At 33.9% G+C, this 17,278-nt stretch overlaps 1 protein-coding gene across 2 annotated transcripts in view; it reads right to left on the reverse strand.

Moving 5' to 3' along the window:
- Positions 1 to 5,386: 5,386 nt before the first annotated feature.
- The window catches only part of LOC145662516 (scavenger receptor class B member 1-like), a 159,192-nt gene continuing 147,300 nt past the window's right edge, over positions 5,387 to 17,278 (reverse strand). Inside the window, exons 8-9 of one of the 2 annotated variants that reach the window (XM_081728169.1) lie at positions 16,356 to 16,554; positions 5,387 to 6,822 (exon numbers count right to left, since the gene is read on the reverse strand). In XM_081728169.1, coding sequence (XP_081584295.1) covers positions 16,381 to 16,554 — 174 coding nt within the window. In that variant the 3' untranslated portion in view covers positions 5,387 to 6,822; positions 16,356 to 16,380. The remainder of the gene's footprint in view (positions 6,823 to 16,355; positions 16,555 to 17,278) is intronic. The other variant, XM_081728168.1, reaches the window with a different exon arrangement.

Below are 17,278 nucleotides of genomic sequence, written 5' to 3' on the forward strand. Positions count from 1 at the left end.
CTCGTAGTGAATGATTTGATTTCAGTTTAGTGTCTCTTCCAGCAGCGAGGCTATATGAGACATGGAGCTACAGTTATTAACGTCCAAGCCACGTGAGCTCCCGCCAGGAATCCAACCCAGTTTCCCCACGCTGAATGCTTCATAGTGAATGAGAAAAAGAAATATTGATGACTGGTAAAAAGAAAATCGTCCACTAGAAATCCTGGAAGCCAATTGATATCAAGGATAGCAAAACAAATACGGAAGTGAATAATCATGCATGTTCATCTAAACAGTAAGTAGCTACTAACTACAAAATACACAAAATTCAATTTCGCAAAGACAAGAAATAATCTCGAAAATTTCTGTTTCTCCTTGATGTATAACACATCTCATAGCTATGTTCAAATATACCAACCTTACCAAAGATACCATCACCAATCTTAATATATTTGTCAACTCTGTTTAGGGTCTTTGGGTGAAATATCTGAATGCATCGTGGTTCCCCTTGAAGCGGGTACAAGCATTGTTGATGCGAGTGACAAGTTCATCCTTGTATTGAATTTGATTTCGTACACTTCCCCCTTTAACCGTCCCATACGAAAGAGCCAAACGGGGTGAGATCAGGGGAACGTGCAGGTCAGTAAACGAGACTCCCTAGTTCGATCCACTTGTTGGGGTAAACGTGATTAAGATGGTCTATGGCAAATTTACTGTTATTTATTGGCACGCGTATGTATATACATACGTCTTTTTGTAGCCAAGGGTACATCTTCCATTTGTACAGGTAGGTCATTTTCTAAGAGATGTAAATAACTGGCGCTTGTCATTTGTTCTGCAAGAATAACAGGGTCAATGTCATTTACCAAGCCGCACTACACGTTAACAGAGAAACGTTGTTGAAAACTGGTTTCGACTGTAGAATGCTATGTTATTCACCGACCAATGATGAATGTTACGAGTATCCGGATTTAATGTTTGTCGGACACTACTTTATGGAACATGGAGATGTGGCGCAATCCGTCTTGTGCTGGTAGACGAGCTTCGTTCTCCACTCATGACAGCATTCCCATGTACTTCAATTGATTGTATCACATTCCGATGTGATGAAACCATCACACTTGGAAATGAATCCCTTTCACGTAAGGTACGAAACACGTTTGTAAAGGCTTTTCAATCTGCTGTTCTGCGTTGTGGATTCTGTATTCCTGAGAACTGCATTAGCATTATCATTACAATAGCATACATGAAAACCATGTCCACATAATCTTCGTATGTAAATATGTGCGACAGTTTCCTCATACGTCTCTTCATGCAACTCAACTATCACGACAATCACGACACATTGCAGGTCATTGTTACAGTAGAATGAATACTGCTCTCTATTGGTTGACACTTACTGTAGGGATCAACGCTATCCGAACTTGTAATTTACTACTGCATGAACGAGATACTACAGTGCTGTTACCTATCCCTACACTGTGCTCATTCTTTGTACTGCCCAGTGCCAGTGTTGTCAACCACTCATCATGTAAACGAAGGGAAATTTTTAAAGTAATTAAAAAAAAAAAAAGCTGGTACTTCCCTCTCGTCAACATTAGCATCTGAAAGTCCACTTCGATGCAATTTAAACGTTGCCATTTAAGGAAAATTTACTTCTACTATAAACTAGACATGTTTCTTCGTTTGTAAAGTACACTTCGGTCGTTCTAAATAAGCATAAACATTTATCGTCTTTATTATAGTGTTAGCAGTAGGTCATAAATTTTAATTACGTTCGGATTATATTGTATTACATTTTTTTATAAGCTTGCCTTCTGTCTTCTGTTTGATTATGATTATTCACTTCCGTTCGTGCATCCTTGATTGGATTCCGGGATTTCTAGTGCACGTTTAAATTATTATTATTATTATTATTATTATTATTATTATTATTATTATTAATATTATTCTCGGTCATCAATGTTAATATTTTCTTCTCATTCAGTATAAAAGATAATGTCTTGAATCTTTCCATCAATATTTGGCATACAAGTTACGCTGTGCTTGTTTTTTCTGCTTTGGCGACAGTGTTGTCATCCAATTCTCACAAATTACTCGAATAAAAGGAAAAAACTTTTCGAGACAATTTTGGAAATTTTCCTTTATAATTTCCCTATCATGTGCATTAGAGTACCTTCCAACAAGCTATAGCACTTCCCAGAACGGAAATGACATGCTGAGTAAAAATATTTTTCTTTAGGAAAATGTCCAGAGTAGTTAACAACCTTAACTAGCAAACCTGTGAGAACATAACCTATGTTCATAAAAACTTTTTTTTGCTTAGAATCAGCAATACTATTAGCACCCAAAGTATTTCCGCTTCCTCGTGAATCACCCTATATACATACACAGGGTTACATTTAACATTCGAGTTCAAGAAAAAGTTCCCCGATTCTCTAAAAGCTCATTTAACCTTTCGATGAAAGCAAAGATACAAATCCCAGTTCAAATACAGGGTGGTCGAAAAATCTCTTTACATGGCAAAGTGTTACGAGTTACTTTTTACATTTGATCTTTACTAACAATACTATTGTTGTTGTATTATTGTTCATGTTCTTGTGCAACCTTTGTGAGAAGTAATTTTACGAGTACATTAATGTTAGTACAGTTTGAGATGTACTAGCACAGTTTTAGTATTATTATCACTTGAGGAGCTTATTTTCAAAAGAACATTCTCGTCCTAAGTTTTTTGGCTAAATTGACCTTTCATGTTTTCTGAATCTATAAGATGAATTCTACACGATAGAGTTTACACGAACGGGAAGTCTTTTTTTTTTTTTTTTTAAGTAGAAATGACAGCGTGTCTGATAATAACACCTAGGTAATATCTATCTATCTATCGATATATATCGCTCATTTACTTCTAATATAAAATTAGCAATTTTGGAATATTTCATCTCAAAGATTGACAAACCGTTAAAGATCAATTCCGAAAATAATAATAATAATAATAATAATAATAATAATAATAATAATAATAATAATAATAATAATAATAATACAGACCCGACACCAATATTAGCATCAAAATGGACCAAGAATTAACCCTCATAGATGTAACAGTACCATTGACTCATAATATACGTAGTACAACTTTCAGTACAAAAATAAGCAAATATAAAGACCTGGCTGACAAAATCATAAAATTATAGAAATGTCAGAAAGTTACAGTAAGATCAATCATTATCTCAACTACAGCAATTGTCCCTAAAAGTACTGTGACACAACTTGAACAGATAAACGCAAAACATCTAACAAATCTACAAAAATCAATAATACTATAATAGACACCTGTCATATGGTCAGAAAGTTCTTTGGAGAAGAACTCCAAATAATCTGCAGTTGCCATAGACGGTCGTCAGATTACTAAGCTGAAACCAGTTTAAACCGAGGTACAGCAATAATAATAATAATAATAATAATAATAATAATAATAATAATAATAATAATAATAATAATAATAATAATAATAATAATAATTATTATTATTATTATTATTATTATTATTATTATTATTATTATTATTATTAACAAAAAAGACTGGAGATGGAAATTACTCCTTTCGAAAATAAGCGCCTCCTTTTCAGTACATTTTGGAAGATTTTTTTTTATAAATAATCAACAAAATTTTTATGATTTCCTCTCTGCTCGATGCAAAAGTTGATGCATCGCCACATTTTTTCGTGTATGCGTTGCAACAGGGATGACAGTTTAAAATACTCTGCGAACTCTGTCTTCCAGTTATTTCTACTCACGTATCGCCGTTTACGCACCCTTTCCTTTATTATACCCTAGAAGCATTATCTGGTGCAGTGAGGTCTGGGCTTCGGAAAGGCTATACTATAGCAACGGAGCAGGAAGATCCCGTAATCCACGTTCGATCCATCGGTTTTGACATAGTTCATTAAACCGTGTGAGTATACATACAGCAAAGTGTGGCGTAGCACCGTCTTATTACAACGTAAAACAATAAGAAAACATTAATATTATTAAAAAGAACAACATTATTATTATACGTGAATAAGCATTAAATTAAACCATGATTAATAACCCAACATCAAACAACAATATTAATGAAGATATCAAAGAGAACAATAACTCGCCATACTTTACAATGTAAAGGGACTTTTCGACCACTCTCTATGCACTCAATCCTAATTTCGGAATTATTGAACGAATTTCATTGCAATACGTACAGAACTCTATATAGGATATACAACAGTACATCCACTGGAATAACATGGAAACAGTAACCTTCTGGACCGTTCACATTTGTCACTGAGAATACTGACACCGTGCGGCGCAACTCTAAAAAAAAAAAAAAAAAAAAAAAATCTGTTTTCACCGTAATTGACTGCGACATTCTCACTGCTTCACCGTTAAGGGACACCTATGTCATGTTCATTATTTAGGCCAATTGATTTTAATAGAGAAACATATTTTTCTCCCTTGGAATTAACAGGGATTTTTAATAATTTGCATTTAGTAGTTTATTTTGCAGTTGTGTGTTTAAATGTCTATTGCTTTGTCGAAATGCATTTGCATTATAAATACATTTCATATAATAATGCTTAAATGTGTTTTACAAATATCAAAATTGTAAATTACAAAATTTAATTTTCATAAAGCAAAGGAACAAATTGAACTAACTGGAAGAAGAAATCAATAATATAAAACCATTAAAATTCAAGTTCATTAAACAAAAATACTTCGTCATATAAATGAATTAGAAAACGAAGATGGCGCGAATATTGAAAATTTTTAAGTATATCGAGGATTTAACTTACTACTTCCTTCTCTATAACCAAATTAAAATGATAAAACGTACGAATTTACGAGGATTAGGTTGATGTTGCATGAAGATTTCCTCTGACACGGACACAGATTACGAACACAAATTAAAAAAAAAAAAAAAAAAAAAAAAACACTTCCATAATTTCAAATCGATACACAAAAGTACTGTATGTATTTTTTTAAAATCTAGCATTGAACTATCCTGAAAAAGATTTTATGTGCTTGTATAACTTGGTTTTTTCGTGAAAATCCACTCACTGTTTTTTTCTGAGGGGGTGCACCAAACAACAGCCAGTACATTTGAATTAAATTTGAGTTTTTAAAATGCCTTTAGGCATTTGTGCTGTGAATGAGGAGTTGCCCTGGAAATGCTAAGTATCTGCTCTCGATGAATCTTTTTCCTTCAACCTTCAGAAACTGAAACTATTGATTTTACAAAACTCACTGCTAGCTTCTCATTTTAGGTAGTGTATATTTACAACAAAAGGGGGTGGACGTGCACCTTTGCACATACCCGTAAATCTGGCCCTGGATATAAAGTAGCTGTGTGAAAAGAAACTATAAAACAAAAAGTAGATATATTTAACTAGTTTTTTTTCTCAATATTACCATATATATTGTAAGTTGCAAGGTTTGTAAAAATGGTACTAATTGTAACTTTAACATTGTAATATTGTATTTCAAACTGGTCAATAGTAATTCACTCATTACAAAGCAATATACAACAAATACAAATAATAACACCACAACATATCACTTAATAACAAAGTAACATTCAGTCAATATCATTTAATCACACAACAGATATTAAAACACTTCTTGCAATAATTTTCAATACAATTGTCCTATGTAATATAAACCGATAATATATATGCAAATATATTTCAGATTTACACCAAACTCTTCTTCAATAGTATTTAGGGTACAAATAATGTATTTTTCATAATCAAACGTGTTTATAATAGTTCTTATGTATCATCCTTTACAATTATTTCAAATTACCATACATTTGTACTAAACTCTACATTTTAAATGTTCTGTTTCGATTTGGCGAAAACTTTAAAAAGTTGAGCAAGTAAATGACGTTTATCAATTGTAATATCAAAGATTCACTTGCTTACAACAGGGGTGGATCCGTAAAAAAAGAAAAAAAATATTTTTTAAATCTCGGAAACCTTTTAAAAAAATCGAATATACAAAACCGTTATGTCTCAAATATTCTAACAACTGTATTAATTTATTTTATAAAAATTATTGCATGAAACTTTTTTTTTTTATTCGTACATGTATAAATAAAATATCACGCTTCAAATTGAGCTTTACTTGATAGTGTTGATGGTGAAACATGAAAGCTCACTAAGGGAAACGCAGAATAATAAGCTACAGGAAATTCTGAGAAATAATTAATCAATGATTCTCATCTGAAATCGAATCCGAGATCATAGCCACTAAAGTGATGTATAAAATGAGGGCACTCTGACCACGGTCTACTAAACGGAATATCAGGTAATAAAAGTTTTGGAGCATATGATATATAGGTAACTCAATTGAACTGGTTACATTGCCGATAATCAGTTTTGGAGTATAACATTGCACCTGCTTCTCAAAGTATTAAATTTGACAATTTAACCTATATATCAAGTCGAAACATGGCAAGATTTCTGTGATTCATTAATTTATCAAGTTTCCACTGGAGACCCACTTGTAATAATTACTTGTGCTGTAACATTCCAGGTTAAGAAAAAAGAACATAGATGGAGTCTTTTAACTCAAAAGGAATGATTTACACGTTGACAGTTTTCACTATGTTCCTTTTCCCAGTATTTCCTTCTCGATCCGCTACTGTCTTATAGCATAACAAGAAACTTTTTTTTTATTACAAATAAAATAATGTAGCACTCGAATAACTTTATATTTATTCATAGAAAAGGATCCATCACATACAATTCTTCATACAAGGTTTAGATCTTCTGTTCATGATATCCAACATTTTCGACGCAACTGTTTCTGAAAAACAGGAAAAAAAATTGTACTGTAATAAATTGTTATCTTATATATAAAAGAGAACGTACAAAATCCTTTGTTCCCTCATCACGCTAATACGGCTGAACCAATTTCTTTTATTTTTGGGGGGTTATTAGGATTTGGACCCTAGATGGTTTTTATCATATCACTTTAATTTTTAATTACCAGTGTCTTGAGATAATTGACCATTCAAGTGTCCATAACGTACAAATCCTTTGTTAGTTCATCATAGGTATAAAAATAAACGTATTTATATGCAACCCGCATGACCGTGTCACTCGGCGGGTTAACATAAATGGCAGGCGATATACAGCGGAAAATAGCTTGAATCTTCTGTTTAAAATTTTTTAATTGATTTGCTTATTTTTACAGACACTTTTACAATATGCCAGCACGTAAGACCAGTAGATTAGGGCGAAGAACAAGAAAGGCTTCATACATGCGAGCATCTCGACAAAGGCATAAAAAAAGTTAGTTCATGTAAAAACGTTACCAAAGTTATACGTGGCCCTATGGCCAAAGTTATAAATAAAAACTTTTTAACTTTTTGTAGTCTATGTTTGATTAATAGATATTTAACGCAACTTTCGATGCTAAATCGTTTGGTGACCCAGGGCCAGAGGGGCAGTTTCGCGCTCAAGCTTCAAAGCGAAAAAGTAAAAATTATCTAATTAACAAGGTTTATTCCGTTACGGGGTGACCCCAGCGAAGCGGGGTGAACGCTGCTAGTTTTTAATAAATAATAAGATATACAACAGAGAGGTACAATCAGAAAACTCACCAATTTAGTTTTCCATATAAATTATTGATGTAAGATCTGAGCTCTGTTGGGTTAAGAGAAGATATTATACACTGCAGTTTAAGTACTCTTCACACGGGTTTACCAAAAACAAATCACTGCTGGCAATCAGGGCCGACTCTGCCATATGTGCAACACGTGCATTTGCACAGGGCGCCAAGTTCCGAGGGGCGGAAAATATATCATAACTATATTATTAAAAATAAATAATTCTTGTTGGAAACAGACTTCATGATGATGATAGTCACACGTTCGCTGCGGCAGTGTAAAACTGAGTTTGGATCTCAGTGCTATACGAGTCACCGTGTCTCGTGGAAAATTAGCACGTAAATGCTAGTAATGTTAAAAATCTGTACAAACGTAAACACCACAAATGCACAGGGGTAATCCAATGCATAAAACAGCACCCCACAGAAATGAAATATCGCACGAGCAATCGGTGACTTGTAACGCAGCGAACGTGTTAAATTTACTAACCTGTCCTATTTGAATACTACATTCATAAATCATGTTTTAGGTCGCATTAGTTTAAGTTCACATGGACAGTGCTAAAGCAATGGTCAAACAAATCCCAGCATGGATTGCTTCATTTCTGTCAAATACAAGAACTCAGTTCTCGAACAGTAGCAAACATGTGTTCCATTTAGTTAATTATCACAGTTTTGGAAACTAGTCTTGTCTGTCCCAAACAAGTTCCTTATCACTGAAGATGGAAACAAGTTTTTTAAAATTTTTTATTAACAAATGTAGAAGAAAAATCAAGAAATAAAGATAAAAGAAATAGTTACACTGGAATTGCAAACTGATATATTGAGGTTGAAGCTCGATATTGAATTCTATAAAAAGGATTACCATCTTTCCTCTGCAGATGTGTTTGCTTTATCTTTCACTAACATAATAGATTATTATCTAAAGAAAATTTAAACAGAACAAAGAGACTGTATTTGTAGTACCGGTATTTAAATCTTCCTAATTTCGAGTGCTCTTTCCCTCTCCTTTGTTTTCAGTTGTTCTTTATGGAGAAATCGGGGTGGCAAATGATGCTATTACACGGATGAGCAAATTCCCTAGAGCTGGCCCTACTGGCTACACCAAAGGTTCCTAACTTTCTTTACTGGCGATACATTCTACTGGGCCCCCATGAGTTCAAGACATTCTTGTTTGATTTTAATTAATGATAAATTATACTAATATAAAACTATAAAGTAGTAAATTTGTAGCACTGACCACTTTTGCTGTCACTACAGGCGTTGACTTGTACAGTCTGTCTCGAACTTTATTTTAATTAATTACAAAATATATAATGATTTTAAAATTCTAAAATTTCGCGACGTACTCTACAGGACTGAGCGACACATCGGATGGGAACAACTAGACCTGACTGTATGTACTCTTAGAATATATAACAACGTAAGCAACACGGTAATACTTCGCAGTCTTTTGTGATCGGAAGCTACTTTGAATGGCTCAGATGAACTTTAGTCAATACTCATAAATTATCACAGAATTTATTATCTTTTATGAGAGATTACAAGTGTATTTTGTTTCATATTTCTCGTCCATGTAAAGTTAATACTTACAGTAGTAACGCCACGAAGTTAAACTAAAGAATTCTCTTTAAAAAAAATTAAAGAAAAAAATTCTTGAAAGAATTCGCATTTCTTTAATTGTCAATGGTATTTGAAAATTGTTATTTCACTTGTTATCTTTAATATTTACAGGATTTGTTTCATATGTTTCTAGAATAGTCGCTTATTGTAGAAATAAATATTTTACCTGCTGATTCTGATATTAACCTGGTTATTATTTTAATTTAATTGTTTGCTCTTTCAATAATATCGACAAATTCAATTTTATTATTGGGGTGTACTTTTCTTAGCTGACAATTAAAGTGTTTCTGTTGAGTGGGAAGAAATTAGATTTACTAGTAATACAATCAACATAATAATATTATTTCATTGATTCTTTAATGTTTATAGAATTAAGGACTGAACATGGCGTGAGATCGAACCAAGGACCCTCGCACCAGAGGTGAAAGCTCTACCACTGAACCTATGCTCCTCTATGAGATATAATGTTTAAGGAAAAAATAACTACAGCATTTGGTCAATTTGGTTTTATAATAATTTTGTTTATGGGGTTTCTTATGTCTGCTTTTTTTCACCATGCTTTCTTGTCTCTTACCCGTTTAATGATTCATTTAATGTCTTATTGCTTTCATGTGAAGGACATTATGTTTATTGAATGGAAATTTCTTGAATTATTTTAATTAAGTCTTTCTTTTCTCTTTCTTTCTCTCTTCTTTTTACTGGTTTAACTGTTTGTTATTACTTGTAGGCCTATATTCGGTTTTGTTATTTAACTGATAGGGGATATAGAGGAGCACTAATTTATTCAATTAAGAGAGAATTACGAGTTAGCAATATAGTGAGGTATAGTAGGAGCTCCAGTAATAGTATAGGTAGGTATAACAATTATTACGTAAGTAACTTCTCCATCTCCTAGCACTGTAGTACTTCCCTACATTTTAAAAGAGCTAATTTATTGCTGGAAGTGATGGTATACGAGAAGGATTTTGGATAGGATGTTATCAAGCATGGTAGTTATAGTTATACTTAAAATTGTATTTCAGTTCTACTATGTTAGGACGAATGTAACATCTTCCTTGCTTATCTACTAAATTTTGTATATTTTTACCTTTAGTTGTAGGTAGTTATACAGTAACAGTATTGATCAGGGTTAAATTAATGTCATAGATGCGAAAGAAATATGTGGGCAATTTACTGGTAGTTAGACAATTATCCAACAATCTCAAGATAATTTATTTAAATGTCGATATACATAAAATAAGTTCTCCTTCTTTTGAAAGTTCAAAGAATGATGTATTAAGTATGGAATTGAGAAATTGGAATGAAGAGGAAAGATAATCTTAAATCTGAACAAAGATAATCTAGCTTTCATATACCTATTTGAGTCCTGGGGTAAATAGGAATTAGAAATACTGCACAACATTTTCAAAATGTTTATCTGAAAACTCCCAGAAAATGAAATGCAGAGTTCAGAAATTTTAACAAACGAGACGAACATTATGTATTCATGAGATAAAACAGTCTTTTCTAAATAAAATGATAACAATAATTTTTAAAAATAGTGTTTCAGAGCTGACTGCTTGTAATCCTGTACACTGCATATTTTCATTGTTGTTATACAAATTCACTATAACAATTATTACAATTATTATTATTATTATTATTATTATCAAGTCGTGGGTTTACACTTAGTACAGATAGTTTTAACAAAGGTATTCTAGTGTATAGAATCAGCACAGAAGCCAAAGTACATCAATCTAGCATAGGATCTGAGTAATCCAATGGTGAATGCGATTTGAAAAATATCTATGCCCCAAATATGTAAAAAAATTAAGACTGTTAATAGAAATAGCCTTTCTGTATCAGTTTGGAATTTTGCTTAGCAAAATTAAGTTCCATTTGCTAGCTGATTTATCAAGGAAGTTTACTTCAAATTTATTGAAAGCAAGGGGAAAAAATATATGTTCACGGATAAAACAAAAGGTGATTACTTCTGCGACGACAGAAAAGGTTAACAATTATACCTTGATCAGCTAACATATTATAACCACCTACCTAATATCCCGTAAGTCCACCTTTGGCTACTTTAAGTCTACATCTATCTACATAAGCCACTCAATTCTTGCAAATTCCGATGATGCGGACAAAGAACTCGGGTATGATGTTCAATTACATCCTAAATGAGTACAATGGAGCTAAAATTTGGTAAGTTTGAATTCACCACTGAGTTTCTTAAACCATTATAGCAAACATTTGGCTTGTAACAAGAGACGTTGTCTTGCTGAAGAACGAAACTGCCAATCGGAAAAGTTGCTAACATAAATCGGTGTAAATTATCGACAATGATCATCAGATAGTACGTGGCCGTCGAGTTGCCATCCACAACTATCAGGCTCACGGAGGATCATGGAATGGTTTCTCAAATCATACTAGAGCCCTGTTTTCCCCCTGTTGTGTATATGTCGAGGTGCTGTTACTCTGGAAGATGACGGATTCTGAGCCGGCGTGATACAGAAGGTATCGTGGTTCGTCGGACCACGCACAGCATGTTGCCATTGCTCCACAGTCAATGACAATAATCGCGTGCCCATTGCGTCGTAATGGACGACAATGTTGAGATAACAGTAGCCCGCATGTTATTCATTGGTTGCGGAGGCCCATATCCAACAGTGTACGATACGGTGACAGTGTGTTGAGACACACGCGTACTTTGTTCTGTAGCAAAGTTTGCTGTTAAATGTACTACAATTTGTTGCCTATTTTGTTTTACCAACTTGGCAAGCTAGTGTCGTTCAGCATCTTTAATGAGGTGTGTCATCGTAGTTCCACCGTCCTTTGTCCACTTTTGGAATATACTCACAAAGACAGATCTCAAACATCGAACAAATCGTGCTGTTTCCGAAATGCTTGCACAAAGTCGTTTGGCTATCACAATTTGGCCTCTGCTGAAGTCCATACATTTTCGCCTTCCCCATTATACTGTACGTACACTCAACACATTGACTACCCGGCTGTGAATCGGATCATCGTCTGGTGAACACATGTTCCATGTCGCGTCACGCTGACGTCAGCCGTGGAGTTCGTTTCCAACGTCCATGAATGGTTAAAATGTTTCGGCTGATCAGTGTTGGTCTTTCGTATTATCGTTAAGAGGCTCCATCATGGCGAAATTAAAATTTTACAGAAATTAAGTTATATCTTCAAATAGATAAAAGATAATCGAAAAGTGGAACAAGAGCTCGCTAGACAATAATATTTTACATGAGATACCGTTATCACGACACACTTGTCTGCTTTCGATTTTCAGCCATTTAGAAAATCGGTATTTATTTTGGCGTTTCTAAATGGCTGCAAACGAAAAGCTACAAAGTGACTCGTGATAACGGTACCTCATGCAAAATAATATTGTCTAGCACAATCTTGTTTCACATTCCGGTTACACTGTTCAACAACGAAAATGTAAATTGAATAAAATCAGCTAATTCTTATTGATTTTGTGGTGCTGATCACGAATTTGAAAGTTATTTTCGAATATTAGCTCTACTTTTCGTTTTACAGGCATGTCTAATAATAACGCTTTAAAAATAAATATATTTGCTTCGTTTGGGGTAAAATGTTACACTGATCCGGCAACACTGGAGAAACTATATGAACGCTTGGTTTCTTTGTGTTCCTTATCTCAGTAGTGTTCTGCTATTGTTAGAAAAGACAGGTTTAGTGCAGTTATCAGCGTTTTGGGTGTGACGTTTGTGTAGTGAAGGACATAAAAATACAACTACAAGTACGCAAAAATACTGGTATTTCGAATGTATATTTTTAAATAGTTGTCGGAACTATTTCAAGTGACATTTTGAGGATTTCAATAAACAAAAATGCCGCGAAATTGTGTAAACAGTGAGGATAGCTTTTGCTACGTGTGTGGGGAAGTGACATTTTCCTCACAAAAGCAGACTATAACACCACTAATAAGAAAAGCCTATGAATTAATTTGGTTGTAAAATTGGAGACCAAGATAAATCTTGGGCACCCCACATTGTGTGTAACACTTGTGCCAGCAATCTAAGAAATTGGATTAATGGGATGGGCCGCTCAATGCCTTTTGCAGTGCCCATGATTTGGAGGGAGCCAAGCGACCACATCAGAGACTGTTATTTTTGTATGGTTCCTTCCGTCAAGAAGGGAATTTCCACGAAGAAGAAGCGGGCCTTGATCTATCCTAACATTACTTCTGCAATGCACCCTGTTCCACATGGAGAAGGACTACCTGTTCCTGACCCACCTAAAGAATACGATCTTTATTTCTGATGATGATCAAGAAGTTGAAGCTCCTGAATCAAGTACTTCGAAGGACCCTACGTTTGTTGTAGAAGAACCTCCATGTGAACCACATAGACTTACTCAAGAGGAACTAAGTGATCTAATCAGAGACTTGGACCTCTCGAAAAGCAAAGCTGAAATTTTAGCGTCACGCTTAAAGCAATGGAATTTATTGCAGGAAAAAGTAAATATTTCAGTGTATCGGAATAGGGAGAAGATGTTCACTTCATTTTTTACTATGGAAGACACACTTGTGGCATGTACAGATGTAAATGGTCTCATGAGGGCACTTAAAATTAATTACGAACCTACAGAGTGGAGGCTCTTTATAGATTCGTCCAAGGTGAGTTTAAAGGCAGTGCTTTTACATATTGGAAATTAACTTCCTTCAATTCCTGTAGGTTACGCAGTTCATATGAAGGAATCTTATGAAAACCTGAAACGTTTACTTCAAGCCATTAAATATTACGATTTTCAGTGGCTCATTTGTGGTGACTTTAAAGAAATAGCACTGTTGCTAGGTATGCAGTTAGGGTATACAAAGTATTGTTGCTTTATATGTGAATGGGACAGTAGAGATCGTGGATCTCATTACCGCAAAAGTGATTGGAGTACCAGAGAAACTCTTCAGCCGGGAGTGAAAAATGTGCAGCATGAACCACTGGTAGATCGTAACCGAATTTTGCTTCCCCCTCTACATATTAAATTAGGTCTTATGAAAAGTTTTGTTAAGAGCATGAACCAAGAGGATGAGGCATATAAGTACCTAAGAGGACAATTCCCTCGATTAAGTGATGCCAAAGTTAAAGAGGGTGTTTTCATAGGGCCACAGATTAGGCAACTATTCAAAGATCACAAGTTCGATGAAATCCTCCAAGGTGAGGAGAAAGCTGCGTGGGAAAGCTTGAAGAGTGTTTGTTCACAGTTTTTGGGAAGACACCAAGGAACAAATTACAAACAACTGGTAGCAAAGTTGTTATTGTGCTACGAAAATCTTGGTTGCAATATGTCTCTGAAACTCCACTTTCTTCATTCACATCTAGACTTCTTTCCCGAAGATTGTGGAGCAGTAAGTGACGAACATGGTGAGCGTTTCCATCAAGATATTGCAGCCAGGGAGAAGAGATATGAGGGAAAGTGGAGTTCTAGCATGTTGGCCGACTACTGTTGGACTATTGCAAGGGATGCTCCAGATGTAACCTACAAAAGGCAAGCCAAGCGAAGACGCTCAAAATAAAATAAACATAATCCTGTACAAGGGATCACTTGAAACTTTTGTCTACATTACAGTGTAGTTCTTGCACAAAAAGATATTTGTACATATTTTTCATGTTTTGATGTTAATACCGATTTTTATTACGGAATTGTTAATGTTTAACTTGACCACGGTTACTTTATTTTCTGTATCGCTGTGAAACTGGTATTTGCTCAATTTTGAAAAAGGAAGTACAAGGGTATAGAAAGCTATAGGTTAGGGTACTTCTTAACTCCCCAGCTTATCACATCACAGTGAAATAGATAAAAAAAAAGTGAAATGTAGGTATTTACAAGGATTTTGCTTAAGTGTTCTATAAATATTAATACATTTGTATACATACAGCTACTGTTGTACAAGGGCGTTTTTTTCACAACCTGAGTTAAGAAAATTCTCCTATTATCATTTCCTTTCATATTATGCTTAAATGAATGTAAAAATCGCAATTTCAAAGAATTTACATACTTTCGATCAAAATTTGTTGAACAGTGTTATCTTTTATCTATTTGAAGATATCAGGTAATTACTGTAAAATTAGCGGCATTTTAATTTTGAAGTGAGTAGGCCTCTTAAGTTTCCTCCTTGCGCTTCGCACAACTTTTTGAAGGAGTTGCTTTGGCCAGGATGGTCAAGAGTTAGGAATCAAGTTCTTGATAGAGATAATTTATCCACCGGAAGTGACAGGAATCAACCATTTCCAGTTTTAATGTTGAGGATTATAGAGCAAAACGGTAGTAGTTAGCGAGAAGAGATTTTCTGCAATACATTAAGTGTCTCAAAAATAATACAAATCCACTATACAACTTCCGGTTACAATTGATCTACATAGACCAAAAACTACAAGAGATAGCCAGAAGCGGTTCTCTAAAATCATTTGGTATTCTAAGAAAAACATACCACCTACACCCTAATATCTCTATTCAAACCGAAAACGGCAGAAATCGAGCAGTTTCAGTATTATGTTGATTGCTATAGGGTAAAAATATAATTGATAACGAAAAGTGTTTTCTGCAAACAATCAAGTATCCCGAGAATATGTTCCATCACAACTCTAATGTTTCTACGAAAACCAGAAGTGGTAGAAATCTATTACCAGTTCCGGTTTCAACAGTAATTGAGAAAATATTACACCATAAAAAAAGACTTCGTCATGTGTGATATGTGACACTCGTTCTTATTAATTATTATTACTTTAATTGACAACGGAATATCAAAAAACTTTGAAAGTTAGCTGGGTATTATCAAGAAAATGCTATTAAACGATGACAAATGCCTTGTTATGGATCAATGTTTCTAACAAATGTCTTACAGAATTCTGAGTCTGCAGCGTACGTCGTGAGTGTTAGACACTCAAATACCTGCACTTTATGAAAGTACTTGAAAATAAATAGTTATTTAATAGCATTTTTCAATACATTATATAGTTTAGTTTCAAAAATTCTCATGTTCGTTGTGCATAAAATAAGAAATGGTGACAAATGTAATGAAAACATGTGAGCTTATATATAAAAAATAAAACTAGTGCAGCTCAAAGGATATATATATATAATCTTACCTTCTTTAATTCATATTACGTTGTTTTATATTGCAATTCTACTTCTCACCATGTTTCTGTAGAGAATAAACAGAAATACTGAAAACGACATCAAACCGCAGCAGATCAAAACGTAAACAAAGCCTTTAGATGCAAAGTTGACCGCAAAGAGTGCATGATGTATGAGTTGTAAAACATCTGGTGGAATTTCATCTACAGTCTGTAATTGACAAAAAATTAAATAAATCAGTACGTTTTTATATACTTCTGTAGCGGAAAAAATCGTTATTCATTGATTATTGGCAAATCTTTCTTATAAGTACACACTGCATTTACTTCAGTTAATAGGTCTATTATAAGTCAGACTGCATTTACTTTATTTAACAGAATTATTAGAAGTTAGACTGCATTTACTTTATTTAACAGAATTATTAGAAGTTAGACTGCATTTACTTTATTTAACAGACTTATTTATAAGTACACACTGCATTTACTTCATTTAACAGGTTTATTGTAAGTACACACTGCATTCACTTCATTTAACATATTTATTACGTCCAAATCTTACTTTTGATGGCCAATAACTCGACAATCAAGAATCTCCACTTGACTATATAGGAAATGGTGGTAGATCGTGATTAACTTAGTAGGCACATGAAATATTACGTTATGTGGGCTTTTAGTTCCCGAGTTATTGATAATGAAAGTTATAGTTTGCACTTTAAAAAACATCAAAACCCCAATTTTCAAATAAACGCAGACAAGATACGACTACTTGTTATCTATCCAACAGGCAAAGAATCAATCCATGTTCAACTGCGAACAACGACACCTATATTAGACTAACAAGAATAGCAACGTTTCTACGCAAAATATTAGACAATCGATTCACACTTAAACCTGATGTGTAAAAACTTAAAAGCAAAGCCCTTCGTAATGTATAA

This window comes from Thermobia domestica, chromosome 10 (genome assembly GCF_964235325.1).
Source record: "Thermobia domestica chromosome 10, izTheDome1.hap1.1, whole genome shotgun sequence".
Classification (NCBI taxonomy): domain Eukaryota; kingdom Metazoa; phylum Arthropoda; class Insecta; order Zygentoma; family Lepismatidae; genus Thermobia; species Thermobia domestica.